The sequence below is a fragment of the Habropoda laboriosa genome, unplaced genomic scaffold (genome assembly GCF_001263275.1).
Source record: "Habropoda laboriosa isolate 0110345459 unplaced genomic scaffold, ASM126327v1 scaffold291, whole genome shotgun sequence".
NCBI lineage: Eukaryota > Metazoa > Arthropoda > Insecta > Hymenoptera > Apidae > Habropoda > Habropoda laboriosa.
In genome coordinates, this window is record NW_017100515.1 from 464,625 (window position 1) to 477,126 (window position 12,502).

General features: G+C 29.4%; 3 protein-coding genes across 3 annotated transcripts in view; 2 read left to right on the forward strand and 1 right to left on the reverse strand.

The window, feature by feature from the left end:
* The window catches only part of LOC108576469 (zinc transporter ZIP9-A), a 1,370-nt gene extending 944 nt beyond the window's left edge, over positions 1 to 426 (reverse strand). The window contains exons 1-2 of the mRNA XM_017939476.1: positions 331 to 426; positions 56 to 182 (exon numbers count right to left, since the gene is read on the reverse strand). Of these exons, the coding sequence (XP_017794965.1) occupies positions 56 to 182; positions 331 to 426 (223 nt within the window). The remainder of the gene's footprint in view (positions 1 to 55; positions 183 to 330) is intronic.
* An 884-nt stretch (positions 427 to 1,310) lies between these two features.
* LOC108576413 (serine/threonine-protein kinase SIK3-like) lies at positions 1,311 to 6,584 on the forward strand. The gene is made up of 13 exons (XM_017939403.1): positions 1,311 to 1,463; positions 2,323 to 2,619; positions 2,725 to 2,895; positions 2,995 to 3,118; positions 3,202 to 3,322; positions 3,404 to 3,641; positions 3,721 to 4,045; positions 4,123 to 4,256; positions 4,335 to 4,494; positions 5,082 to 5,219; positions 5,383 to 5,604; positions 5,675 to 5,871; positions 6,020 to 6,584. The coding sequence occupies exons 1-13, from the start codon at positions 1,311 to 1,313 to the stop codon at positions 6,521 to 6,523; spliced, it is 2,784 nt and encodes a 927-aa protein (XP_017794892.1). The 3' UTR covers positions 6,524 to 6,584.
* A 3,661-nt stretch (positions 6,585 to 10,245) lies between these two features.
* The window catches only part of LOC108576434 (histone-lysine N-methyltransferase SETDB1), a 4,360-nt gene continuing 2,103 nt past the window's right edge, over positions 10,246 to 12,502 (forward strand). The window contains exons 1-7 of the mRNA XM_017939434.1: positions 10,246 to 10,476; positions 10,565 to 10,694; positions 10,772 to 10,915; positions 11,001 to 11,365; positions 11,450 to 11,679; positions 11,764 to 12,172; positions 12,245 to 12,478. Of these exons, the coding sequence (XP_017794923.1) occupies positions 10,246 to 10,476; positions 10,565 to 10,694; positions 10,772 to 10,915; positions 11,001 to 11,365; positions 11,450 to 11,679; positions 11,764 to 12,172; positions 12,245 to 12,478 (1,743 nt within the window). The remainder of the gene's footprint in view (positions 10,477 to 10,564; positions 10,695 to 10,771; positions 10,916 to 11,000; positions 11,366 to 11,449; positions 11,680 to 11,763; positions 12,173 to 12,244; positions 12,479 to 12,502) is intronic.

Below are 12,502 nucleotides of genomic sequence, written 5' to 3' on the forward strand. Positions count from 1 at the left end.
AAATTATCTTATTAAAAATATTATTATTATTTAATTGAATTATTAAAGTACTAACTATGAACTCCTTGATCACTACTGCTCCCATCAGTAAACAATGCTCTTATACCTTCAGGTATAATCACAGCTAGTGCAGTACCTACAAGAAGCCCAGCGCCAAGTATCGAAACCAGTTGTAATTTATCCTAGAAAGATTAAAGGTTCATGATGTTCATGATCATGGAGTTCTTTGTAGAATCTGTAATCAGTAGTTTAAATATATGACAATCACAGAAAATGATAGATAAAAAAATTGTTGTCTTTTCATCTATCGTCAAATGAAAAGGACATTACCTCGGATAAATTCATGACTAATGGCAAGGATCCAGCTATACAGGAACCAATTAACATTACCAGTGAAAGCATCCATAAAACCGAACTTTCTTCCATTTTTTAAGATGTATTTTTTTAATAAATAAAAAGTGTTTACTTCATCGAATTAGTATTTTTACATTGCCACTTGACATTAAGTGATCAATTATGTTATGTCTGTTAAAATGCTTAGATTTTTTTATTATCGCATTCTAGTTAAAACACAATTTCTGTTAGTCTTGCAATCTGTTTTCGTCTACGTAGCAGTTTTCGCGGTGAATGCTATGAGTATAGCAACGATATGAAAGCAACCCACTTTTACAACCATAGAGGAAGTAAAGTTAGATGTAATAAAATATAATATATAATGAAAAATTTTCATTGATTTATTTCATTGAAGATCTTAGTAGTGTTTAATATATTTCAAATACACTTAAGAAATGAATTAAAAGTAAAGTATGTTTTAATGAAAATGTCATCGATTTATTTACAAAAGAAGAAAGTATTTCCATATTTTACATATACAAAGATGTGTACACAAGTGCAAACTAACATGATGATACATTCAATGTTCGTAAACTTAAGAAAAAAGAATTAATGAACTCAAATCTATATAAATTAATTTTTATGGGTAGTATTTACATGCATCGATGGTGTATAAAGAACTATCTTGTGAGTATGTAAAAAAGTAAACAAATAATGTTCAACCAATAATTAAAGAAAATTAATGGGCTTTTTTCATGGATTTCATTTGTTCAACATTAAAAATTACTTTCCATGAAATATCATTCTAGAACCTCTATTGCAATTGATAATAATAGTTCATTACTTTTGATTTTTTAATTTGAATTATTTTACTAGATGGCAGAAGTGTTCACTATTCGTAGCACCTCTAGCGGAAATATCAATGTACTAAGCAGTAAGTGATTGGTAACGAGTTGAGCGAGGCAAGTGATTAAAAAATGGCATCCGCGACGACGTCGCACAATGAGGTTTCGCAGGAATTTTCTGTCAACAAACTTATTCGTGTCGGTTATTACGAATTGGAAAAAACTATTGGCAAGGGAAATTTTGCTGTTGTTAAAATGGCCACCCACGTTGTAACTAAATCGAAGGTAAGCCCATTGTTAAGGCATTTTTCTCACAAACACGGAACCCGTCATTTTGTCGTTATATCTTTGGATAACAGTGTGGACATGTAAATTTTATCATATTTTATGTTTTATAAAGAGTTCCTATGTAACAATAGTATGCCATAACATGAAAAAAACTAATAACTTCAAAGAATGTTTCACAAACCGATATTACCAACAGACACTATTACATCGATTGAATTATGTTCTTTAAATGTTTTTTCAAATCATTACTGTTGATAATAGATAGAATATCGTTGAAAAAATAAAATAAAAGTATGTTGCACTAATGTTCATATAAAAATTTATTGATTTAATATACATTTATTCATGCAGTATTTTTTTTTAAACTTGCATTCATTTTGTATCATTTTTCCTCTTTGTATGTATTTCTGTTTTCATGCAATAATTACTACAAATATTATGATATACTTTTTCATTGTTTTAAAAACGAATGTAATTAATTTGTATAAGAAACTACAAATTATGTAAAAAAATATAGCATTTCTTTTTTTTTAGTGATATCTTATGTGTTTAGAAAACTTTGTAAACATTTTGTTAACTGACAATGTTTTCTTCAGTGATTATAATAATTTTTCATTTTTAATATTGTATAATTTTATAAGAGAGTATTAGTAGTTTAAGTTCAGATTTTTTGAATAAGTTAAAGTTTAAAATAAATTATAAACATATACATATGTACTTTTTAAAATATATGCAGACAATAACAAAATCTGAATTAGTTTAAACACATATTAGCTTTCATTTTCATTGTTTATAATACAATACTGATACATACTTCTTAAGTTTTAAAAATTTTTCAAAAACATTTGTATTATAGGTTGCTATTAAAATAATAGATAAAACAAAATTAAATGAAGAAAATTTAGCTAAAATATTTCGTGAAGTACATATAATGAAACGATTAAGGCATCCACATATTATAAGATTATACCAAGTAATGGAAACAGAGAAGATGATTTATTTAGTTACTGAATATGCTCCTGGAGGAGAAATATTTGACCATCTTGTGCGAAATGGTAGAATGCCAGAACCAGAAGCAAGGAGAATTTTTCGTCAAATTGTTCTTGCTGTTCGTTATCTTCACCAACAAAGAGTTGTTCACCGAGATCTTAAGGTCTAAATATACATTTGTTTTCTCAGACATCTAGAAAAGTCATGAAAAGTTTAGAAAGATAAAGCAATTGAGACTCATATTAACTAATTATGCATATTATTTTAGGCTGAGAATTTACTACTTGATGCAGACAATAATATAAAACTTGCAGACTTTGGATTTAGTAATGAATATACTCCAGGTGTTCCACTTAGCACTTGGTGTGGATCACCACCATATGCTGCTCCGGAAATTTTTGAAGGAAAACATTATGATGGCCCAAGAGCTGATGTTTGGGTATGTTATATTTGGGTTATTACTATTTCAGTAACTTTTATGGGAAACACATTTAATAAAACTGTTACTGAAAGGTCTCACTTAACTGATTAATTTTAGAGTCTTGGTGTTGTTTTGTATGTATTGGTTTGTGGTGCATTGCCATTTGATGGACCCACAATGCAGTTATTACGTTCTGTAGTAATCTCAGGGAAATTCAGAATACCATTTTTTATGTCTGCAGGTATAAAATGTACAAATTTATATATTTCTACTTCATTATATTATAATTTTATGTACACCTTACTAATATATATGTTATTGTAGAATGTGAAAAACTGATTAGACATATGTTGGTAGTGGAACCAGAACGACGTTTAAGTATTTCACAAATTTTAGCACACTCTTGGATGGGTGGAGATGGTGTAACAGAACCTGAACCAGGAGGGTAATATACAAAAACTAATAACACGCATTATACTTATAAACGAATCGAAAATATACTGTATGTTTAATTGTGCATTTTCAGGTGTAGTCCTGAAAATGTGCCACCACAGTTAAACCAGGTAGTAATAGAAAATATGTTAAGATTACCAGGACTTAGTGCAGAAACATTACTGAAAGCAGTTCAAGGAAATGCTTTTGATCATGTATCAGCAATATATAATCTTCTTGTTGACCGATTAGAACCAACAATGCCTAGTTTACCTAGTATTCAAAGTATACCTGGAGATTATGCTCCTGATGGAGCACATCAGTTGGAAAAGGTAAATATTAAATGATATTTTATTATGTGATAAAGTATATTTCAAACATATATGTTTCTAAATATTTTATGTTGAAAAGTTTGGTGATACGGAAGCGGAAACAGAAGAAAGAAGTGGAATGCAACTTACACCTGGCACATCTTATCACACAACAAGAAGGCACACAGTTGGACCTGGTGATACTGCACATCAGCCACCAACACCATATCCTTATAATTACAATCATACATCAGGCGACCCGGCATTGCGACTTCTTCCTATATTACAGTGTAATAATACTGATCCTCAAGTGTTACCTCATACAAATCTGCCATTGAACCTTCCCTTGGTTCAACATCAACCTCCTCAGAACTTTCAAATCAAAGATCAACATCTGTTAAAACCTCCTCCTGTTATGGGAGCCAGTAAGTAATATAACAAATTATTTTTAACATATTTAATTATCTACTTCGATTTTCAATGAATATTTTATTAATTATAGCGGGAAGTTTTGGAAGAAGAGCTTCAGACGGTGGAGCTAATCTTCATGTGTTCTATCAACAACATGGTAGTAATTCTGGTGGTACAGAAGATGGTGGATGGAGTCAACCTGGCAGTAGAGAGCATTTACAACCTGTAAGAAAAATACTATAAAAACTATTAAATATTTATAACAAATTTTTGATGTTACTAACATGTGTATATTACATGCAGATACCAAGTGGAAGTCCAACACTAGTACCATGCACTCAGTCATTAAATGTAGGGGTTAATAGTGGAAATGGAGATGCAAATGGCAATAATAGTGGAAGTGGAAGTGGAGGAAGTGATAGAAAAAGACGAAGTGGTCTTACTGCCGTCATGCAAAGACCAGGTACTGTGGATTATGCCTTTCAGGTATTCATGTGCACATCATCAATGTCTTTATTACAACATGTTTCATATCATCTTAGTGAGATTTTATTATTATAATTTGCTGTATCAATTAATTTAAAAGCTTGTTATATTTCGTCGTTTTTAAAGCTGTAAGTATGATTATTATGCCTTGTTTATACCTTTGCTTTTGCATATGCAGTATTTGCATAATGGTGTGTTTTCTTTTACAGTGGTATACTGCATGATAAGTGTTTCCCTTTTATAAGTAAAATTATTTGTACTTTAATTTCAAACTAGGAATATAACTTGTGTTCTTATCTGACAAATTGTACATTGATATAAATGTACTTGTATTCGTTATACAGCTGCGTATTGATATATTTCCCGTAAATACTATAAGTATTATATTGTATATTATTTACTACTGTTAATATGCAGTTCTAGATTCATAAATAATTTTATTTAAATAATACACATGTGCACTTTATTTGCCATGTTTTTTTAAATATTTTATTCATTATTGCATGGTTTTTTTTTTGTGTTCACTGCACTGCCATGCCTCGTTGGTTGGTAATATGCATGTAGTTATAAATCCGGAAATGGTAATGGAGGTGGAAGCTAGGATGAATAGAGCTTACCTCCCATCACGGCTGTTACCAACTCACCTTAGAGGAGCAACACTTCCACATCATAGGAAGACTTCTTTGTATCATACCAGCACTGGTAATTTTTGTGTGGTTTTTAGCATTTTGTATAAATAGAAAAAAATCATTTTAAATACTATACACTCGTTATTAACGATTATATATATTGTATCATATATACAAGTGTGATTTGTATCATTTTAATAATTAAATAATATAATATTTTGTTTTATTGTTTTTAGTAGGTAATAGAGATTCATACAAGGAACCGAGCACACACGTTTCTACAGAAAGATACTCACCCGTTCGGAGAGCATCCGAAGGTTCTGGTCCACCTGGACCTGGAATTCAGGCACTTCAACAAGAATATCAGCAATTGCAGAGGTTAGCGTCTCCATCACATAGTCCTGCAAGTATTCCAGGGTCTCCTGTGCATGAAAGAGGAGTAGCAGCAATTACACAAGGTATTATTATAACATATCAATTTTAAATATCAAAGTTTTAAAACTAAAATACAATTATTTTTATTAATAGGTTTAAGTGGATTAACCACAGCAGCAATACAAGGCAGTATAGTTCATGGTACACCAACACAACCACCGGCAACACCATTGGATTTGAGTCCGCTAAGGCATCATAGATCACCAGCTACCACACCAGTCAGTTATTCACCTAGTAACAGTCCAGCTTTAGATATGATTCAGGAAGAACATCCTGTGGAAATACCAAGAGTAAGTAATTTTCAATAGAAGATTTATGTTACTGTTTAAATTAGATAAAAATAAGCTGAAACCATATATTTTTGTTTAATTATTATGGTTTTTTGCATTGAAAATATTTTTATTAAAATGATTATTATGGTATAATTATTCATTTTAGGTACCGCCTCAGATATCTGTAACAGATCTTGGAGGACAAGTAACTCTTATTAGTTGTTCACCTTCGCCATCTCCATCGCCTGATTCACTTGAAGACACGTTACCTCATTACAGTCCTCTTCCCAGTTTCATCATCTCTGAACCGTGTGACCCATCGAGACCCAGTATCACACGTGGCATCGGTAGGCCACTAAATACATCAATACCTACAGAAGTTGAAGTCACTTTATCGGATGAATCGAGTAGGTTAAATTCTGAAGCTATATTAGGCCGTGTAAAACAAATTATAGATGCAAGAGCCCCCCCAAAGGGATTTGTCTTCTCTAGAGAAGAAGTGAAAGGTGGCGGGCTTAGTTTAGAATACCCAGGTGGTGTTCAAATTGAACTTAGAGTATGTGAATCCGAAGAAAAAGAAGTAAAAGGCATTAAGATGCGAAGAATTAGTGGGGACCAATTGCAGTACAGTCAACTTTGCCAGCAGCTGATCTCGTGTATTACCGTTTGACGACAACCAGCACATAATATAATATTTTTCTTATATATTACGTTACATTCCTGGTGCCACACACACCACTCATTACAGTATTGCACATGCATGCTGCATACGTACGAGCGGTACTTTAAGCATACCATTCTTTATATTGATACATTCATATATGTAACATTCAGTGTGCTTCGTTTTTCAATGTTCTTTTTTCGTTTTTATTCTGACTTATAAAGTAGAAAAAAAAAACAAAGAATTTACGTTAACTTGTGCATAATATGAAGTTAGAACAAAAATACTACAATAATCTTTTAAAGTCTCGTTGTTTAGACTTTAAAAGATATACAAACATATATGCTTTCATACAAGCAAAATTAATTGTTTTGCTATTTTTAAACGATCTAAGTATTAACAAACCAGGACGATTTTCATAAAAGTTTAATCGTTAATGTACATCACACACCATTCCTTTTTGTAGAAAATTCGTTTTCATGTTAGAAGTTTATAGGTAGTAAATTCATATCTTACTGTTCAAATCATCATCAGGTGCCCTTTTTAGCTTAGGTAAAAACAGCGTCTTTTGTACCGGATTAGATGGCAAAATGTAAGCATTTTCATGATATATATGTCTTTTTAATATAATAGACATGTTTTATATGGAATTTACTATATTTAATCGATTGCCATTGCAAACAGTTTTAATTTCATAACATGTATTCCATGTTTGTAAATATTCGTTTTACAAATACTGTAATTTTTTTTTTTTTTATGTTATTGGGACTATAAGAATTGCCTTCTTATTTCTGGTACAAATACCACTTTGTTGGATAATTTAATTTTAATAGGTAGAAACATACATAATCTTTTGTATAGTGCAAATACATTATTGTGGTTTGTAGTTCAAGAACTGCACAGACTGAGTTACGATTGTATATCTTTCTTTTTTAAAATTGTATGTTACGTTTGTCGCAATTTATAAGTGAATGGTATTTGATTAATAATGTAATCAAGGATTTTATTAATTTTGGAAAACATGCAGCACTGTTATAGAGGAAGTATACTTTCCATTGGTTGCGCTTGTGAAGCATTTAATTATTACCATTTAAAAAGGAAAGTATGCAACCTAGCTCTCCTTGTGTAACCAAAGAATTGAGTTGCTTTTATATTCTTGAATACGAACGGTACATCCTTTACTATTCGTACTCTAAAAACAAAAAGAAGGTATGAGCATTCATAGTAATCGCTAGTTAATGTTAAATGAAATTGTAACTAAGCTGGCACATCTTTTTATTATTATTATGTTGCAATGATTAGATAAAAGACATTATATTAGTGTCGTGTATAGAAAAAATAGAAGATTTTATTCACTTAACATAAGCGAAATATTTTTTTCTAAATTCACTTGTTTGTGAAGTAAAGAAAATCTTTTTTGTTCACAGTACAAGCTACAATGAGTGCTTTTTTTTTTACAGAATACAACTTGTATGTTTACTTTAATTTGTTTAATTATATTATAATATAGAATTTTTTAAATTCATTACAATTTGTAATAAACATAAACATAGTAATTAAACAAATAATGTATGTGTTACATACAAGCTGTATTTTGCAAATAGAATCACAAAGCATTGTACTTCACGTACTAATTCATTTTTTGTTTGACTATTCCACTTTAAATCATGGATCAACTTAAATTCATTAGAAGTAATGATACTTCTGTTTTTGTAAATAACGAAATTTAATATAAATGTATGATATGTACGATTTAGAAATTTCTAAAGTGTATATTATACAGGCTATTCTATTTGAGCTAACTATTTTTAATATTCTAATTCATTGAAATTTTTTTTAATATATAATTGCTTTTACAGCATACTTTATTATAAAATTTTCTATAGAATGTGTACATATTAACTGCATATTTAAATATTAACATCATTTTAAAAAATTGGAGATGTGTTTTCACATTATTTAGATCAAATAATAAATGAATTTACATATTTTCTAATTATATACATGATTTATTTTATTAGTTAGCCAAGTGAGAGTAGCCTTTTAAAACTATGTAATGCCCAGTTTCCATCGAGTAATTAATTGTTTATTAATTTATAATTTTCAAACTTTTTTTAGATATTCAAATCAAAGTGAAAATTTTGTACATGTGCACTTATATTAGATTCATACTGAACATATACCGTTTAATAATGTAATATATTCTAATAATTCTTTGAAGATTATTGAACCTGCAATACGCATCAATTTTGTAATAACATAAATGGTATATTTCATTATAGATCTCAATTGAAAGAACTTTTTGAATAATTCCTACTATATTAAGTACTGATAGATATCTAAGGGTATATCTACTACAATATAAATTAAGCATATTGCTAGTATATGAAATAGGAGTGATTACACTTTTAAGATCTATTTGCAAAAATATCCTAAAGCAATAATTTATTTCTATAAAAAACGTTTTATGCCAAATAATATTTCAAGTTTCTTTCTATATTTTAGGATATATTTCAGGTTTAACAATATTGCTTTTGAGTCTTCCTTACAAATTATGGTTTTTGTTATAATATTGGAGTGCATACTTTTATGCTTGTGTATTATACAATATGTTGCACATATTTTATAAATTTTCAACTCTTTGATACCAAATGTTTGATAAAAGTAAAATTGAAATCATGTAAATTATGTTGAATTTAATTAGGAATTATTATTTGTCTTTTTACTAAAAATTAAAATGTGTATAACAAATGTAAGAACGTTAAAAAGTTCCGACAAATTTAATAATTAGGTATTTAAAAATTTTTAATGTATAATTGAAGGTCCACTTGTTTATAAACCAAAAAATTCTATATTGATGGAAAATGGGCAGGTAATACTACCAATTACGCACAACAGTGAAAGTGTAGGTCAACATAATTCAACTTATTGTACATAATACACTATACATAATTATTCATTTAGGATACATACAGTCTGTATGTATGCAGAAGCAAACTATGTACATTGTAAACATTTACTATATGGATAGGATACAGATAGTATTTTCTGCTGTCAATTCTTCAACTAAGACTGTGATTTTTAAATATACTAATGGCTAGGTAGATACAATACATATTGATTGAATATGATAAAATAAAAGTAAAAGAAATATTCAAAACATGCATTTTTAATATCTCTGTTCATTTCGTAATAGTCTAGAAGCAAAAATACGTCTATTTATTAATCGTATTATTTAGTGTCTCCTAAAATAGTCAAATGCTTAGTTACATAATACGAATTAATCTTATAAATAGAGCAGAACCTTTTAAAGTAATACATACATTACAAATTGCAATGTTCCAAATGGTATTTTTCCCGCTATAATTATTCCGATAGGAGGCACTGACATAACCGGCTTCCATACTGCTTCAATGTAAATAAACTAAAAGTTGAAGTCTTTTTTATTATTGTTAAGATCTTTTAATAATTTATGGTCTAACTAAATGTAAAAAGCTAAATGTCTAAAATTACTGGAATATAAAATGTTTAAACATTTTAATATAAAGTAAATTTAAAATAATTTACAAGTAGTAATCAGGTAGGAACATATTCTGTTAAATAATTTACCGAATTAGACAAAGTTACTTGTATATGTTATTCTTAAACGTTATTGTTTATTCTTAAATAAGCAATTTATTGTTTTTAATTAAGCTGTCAAAAAAGTGTAGCACTATTACTAATTATACAAAATGGAAGTTATTAACCTTGGTTCGGATGATGAAGCATTAGAGGATAACAGGAAGAAGAATAAAGGTTCCAAAAGTTGCAACAGTAATTGTATAAACTTTCAATGTTCCTCTGGAGTAAATATGAAATCAGCTCCCTCATTTGCATGTGCTTTTTATGGAGTCAATACAGAAAAAAAGAAAGAGCGTATGATATGTAGAAAATGTTTTGATGATGCATTAGAACATCAAAAGGTTTAAATTTTAAGATACTTATCTCAATAATTTTAATACAGCATTGTAAAGGTAGTAAATATTTATACTGTGATATTAATTTTCATAGCAATTGGTTGCAGCATTTGTAGATCGTAAACCACTATTAAAGTGTGAATTTCCTGATCATACAATGGAAGTAGAAATTTCAGATAGTGATGATTCAGATGATGATAAAAAAAAAGACACATATGATGAAGGTAAGATTAAAATTTTACTACAACGCACTAATTATGTATATTTATGTAATTGATAAATGTTATATCTTTTATTTCAGAAAAGTATTTGCCAGAAGAAATGCTTACAAATATAGAGGAAATGTTAGACAGCACATTAAATAATATTTTTATAAAATATGATGTAAAATACCAAATTAAGCAAGCACACAATATACTAAAAGACCAATGGGATAAAATAAATGGTAAATTATTTATTTATTATTTATCAAAGTCCATTTTGTATATATTTGTTACATATGCATAAAATTGTATATTTTTTTTAAACAGAAGAGAATGAAGTTTTAGATAGAACAGTTAAAGGCTTGATGCGTACTATGGATACATTGCGTAATAGTTTATATGATGAATTCAAGCCACAAATTCAAATGCTTCAAGAGCTTCAAATAGATGATGGTTATATGGACAATGTTTTCTATCCTTTAGTGGCAACAAAAAAAGTTACACAAGTAAGAGTTGCCCCTTTTACATTGTCACAAGATAGTCAACCTGAAGTTTTACCAATTGAACAAGATAATAGACAAATTGTAGTTTTGGATTTACCTCCAATTGGCCCACTTGTGAAACCACTAATAGATATGGATAGTATTGTATATATTATGAAACATCCACTTATGCCATGGATTAAGGGAAAGGTTACTAAATTTATTTTTATTTGAATTTTATTCAAATACTCTTGTATTTAATATCTGTTTAAAATCTTACTCATTCTATACCAGGTGCAAACTGTAGTTTCAAGGTCTCCCTTACAATTTCGTGTAAAATTACTGCAAAAGAAATATAATTCTGTTGTCAAATCTGTTTCTGGTAAACAAATTGCAGCTGCTATAACCAGTCAAGTAATAATTTCAGTTGGTACACGAGTAGTTGCAGTATTTAAAGATGTATCATCTAGTAATTTTTACAGTGGAGTTATAGCTGAACCACCAAAAGCCACAAATAAATATAGGTATACCTTTTGCATGAAATTTTAGATATATAAAGAGCATATAGTAGATATGTAGAGTAAGTAATAATAAATCTATTTGTTTAGATATTTAATATTCTTTGATGATGGATATGCTCAATATGTTGAGCATAAACATATTTATTTAGTTGCTGAATCTTCTCCTAAAGTTTGGGAAGATATACCTAATGAATCTCGAGATTTTGTGAAGAAATATATTGAAACATATCCTGAAAGGCCAATGGTGAAACTACAGACAGGCCAAGTAGTAAAAACAGAGTGGAATGGGAAATGGTGGATTGCAAGAGTAGTTCAAGTTGATGCAAGTTTAGTACAAATGCACTTTGATGCTGATGGTAGAACAGAATGGATTTATCGAGGTTCTGCTAGATTAGGACCTTTATATCTTGAACTTCTAAAAGCCAATGCAAGACAACAAGGGCATCATGCATCTGTCAATACGCCGAGTCGACATCGACTACCGGCTATATCTAATGTATGTAAAGTACTTAGATAGCCATACTTTTATGGAAGATAATCAAATAATATGTATTTATTAATATTGCAGAAAAGTAATTTGCCTTACGTAGAATACACATCTAATATAGAATCGGAAGAAGAAAGGGTTGCTCAATTAGGAAAAGAACAGAATACAGTAAGTGAAAATGCAGGTACATTTCCCCCAAGTGCACCACAACAATCACGCGCTGTTGCTAGGAAAAGTACTAGTAAAAAGCAAAATATTGTGGATGCAAGTACCTATAATCCTACTACGGAAACGAAACCTTCACACAGCATAGTTGTGAGTATATTGAATAAACCAGTA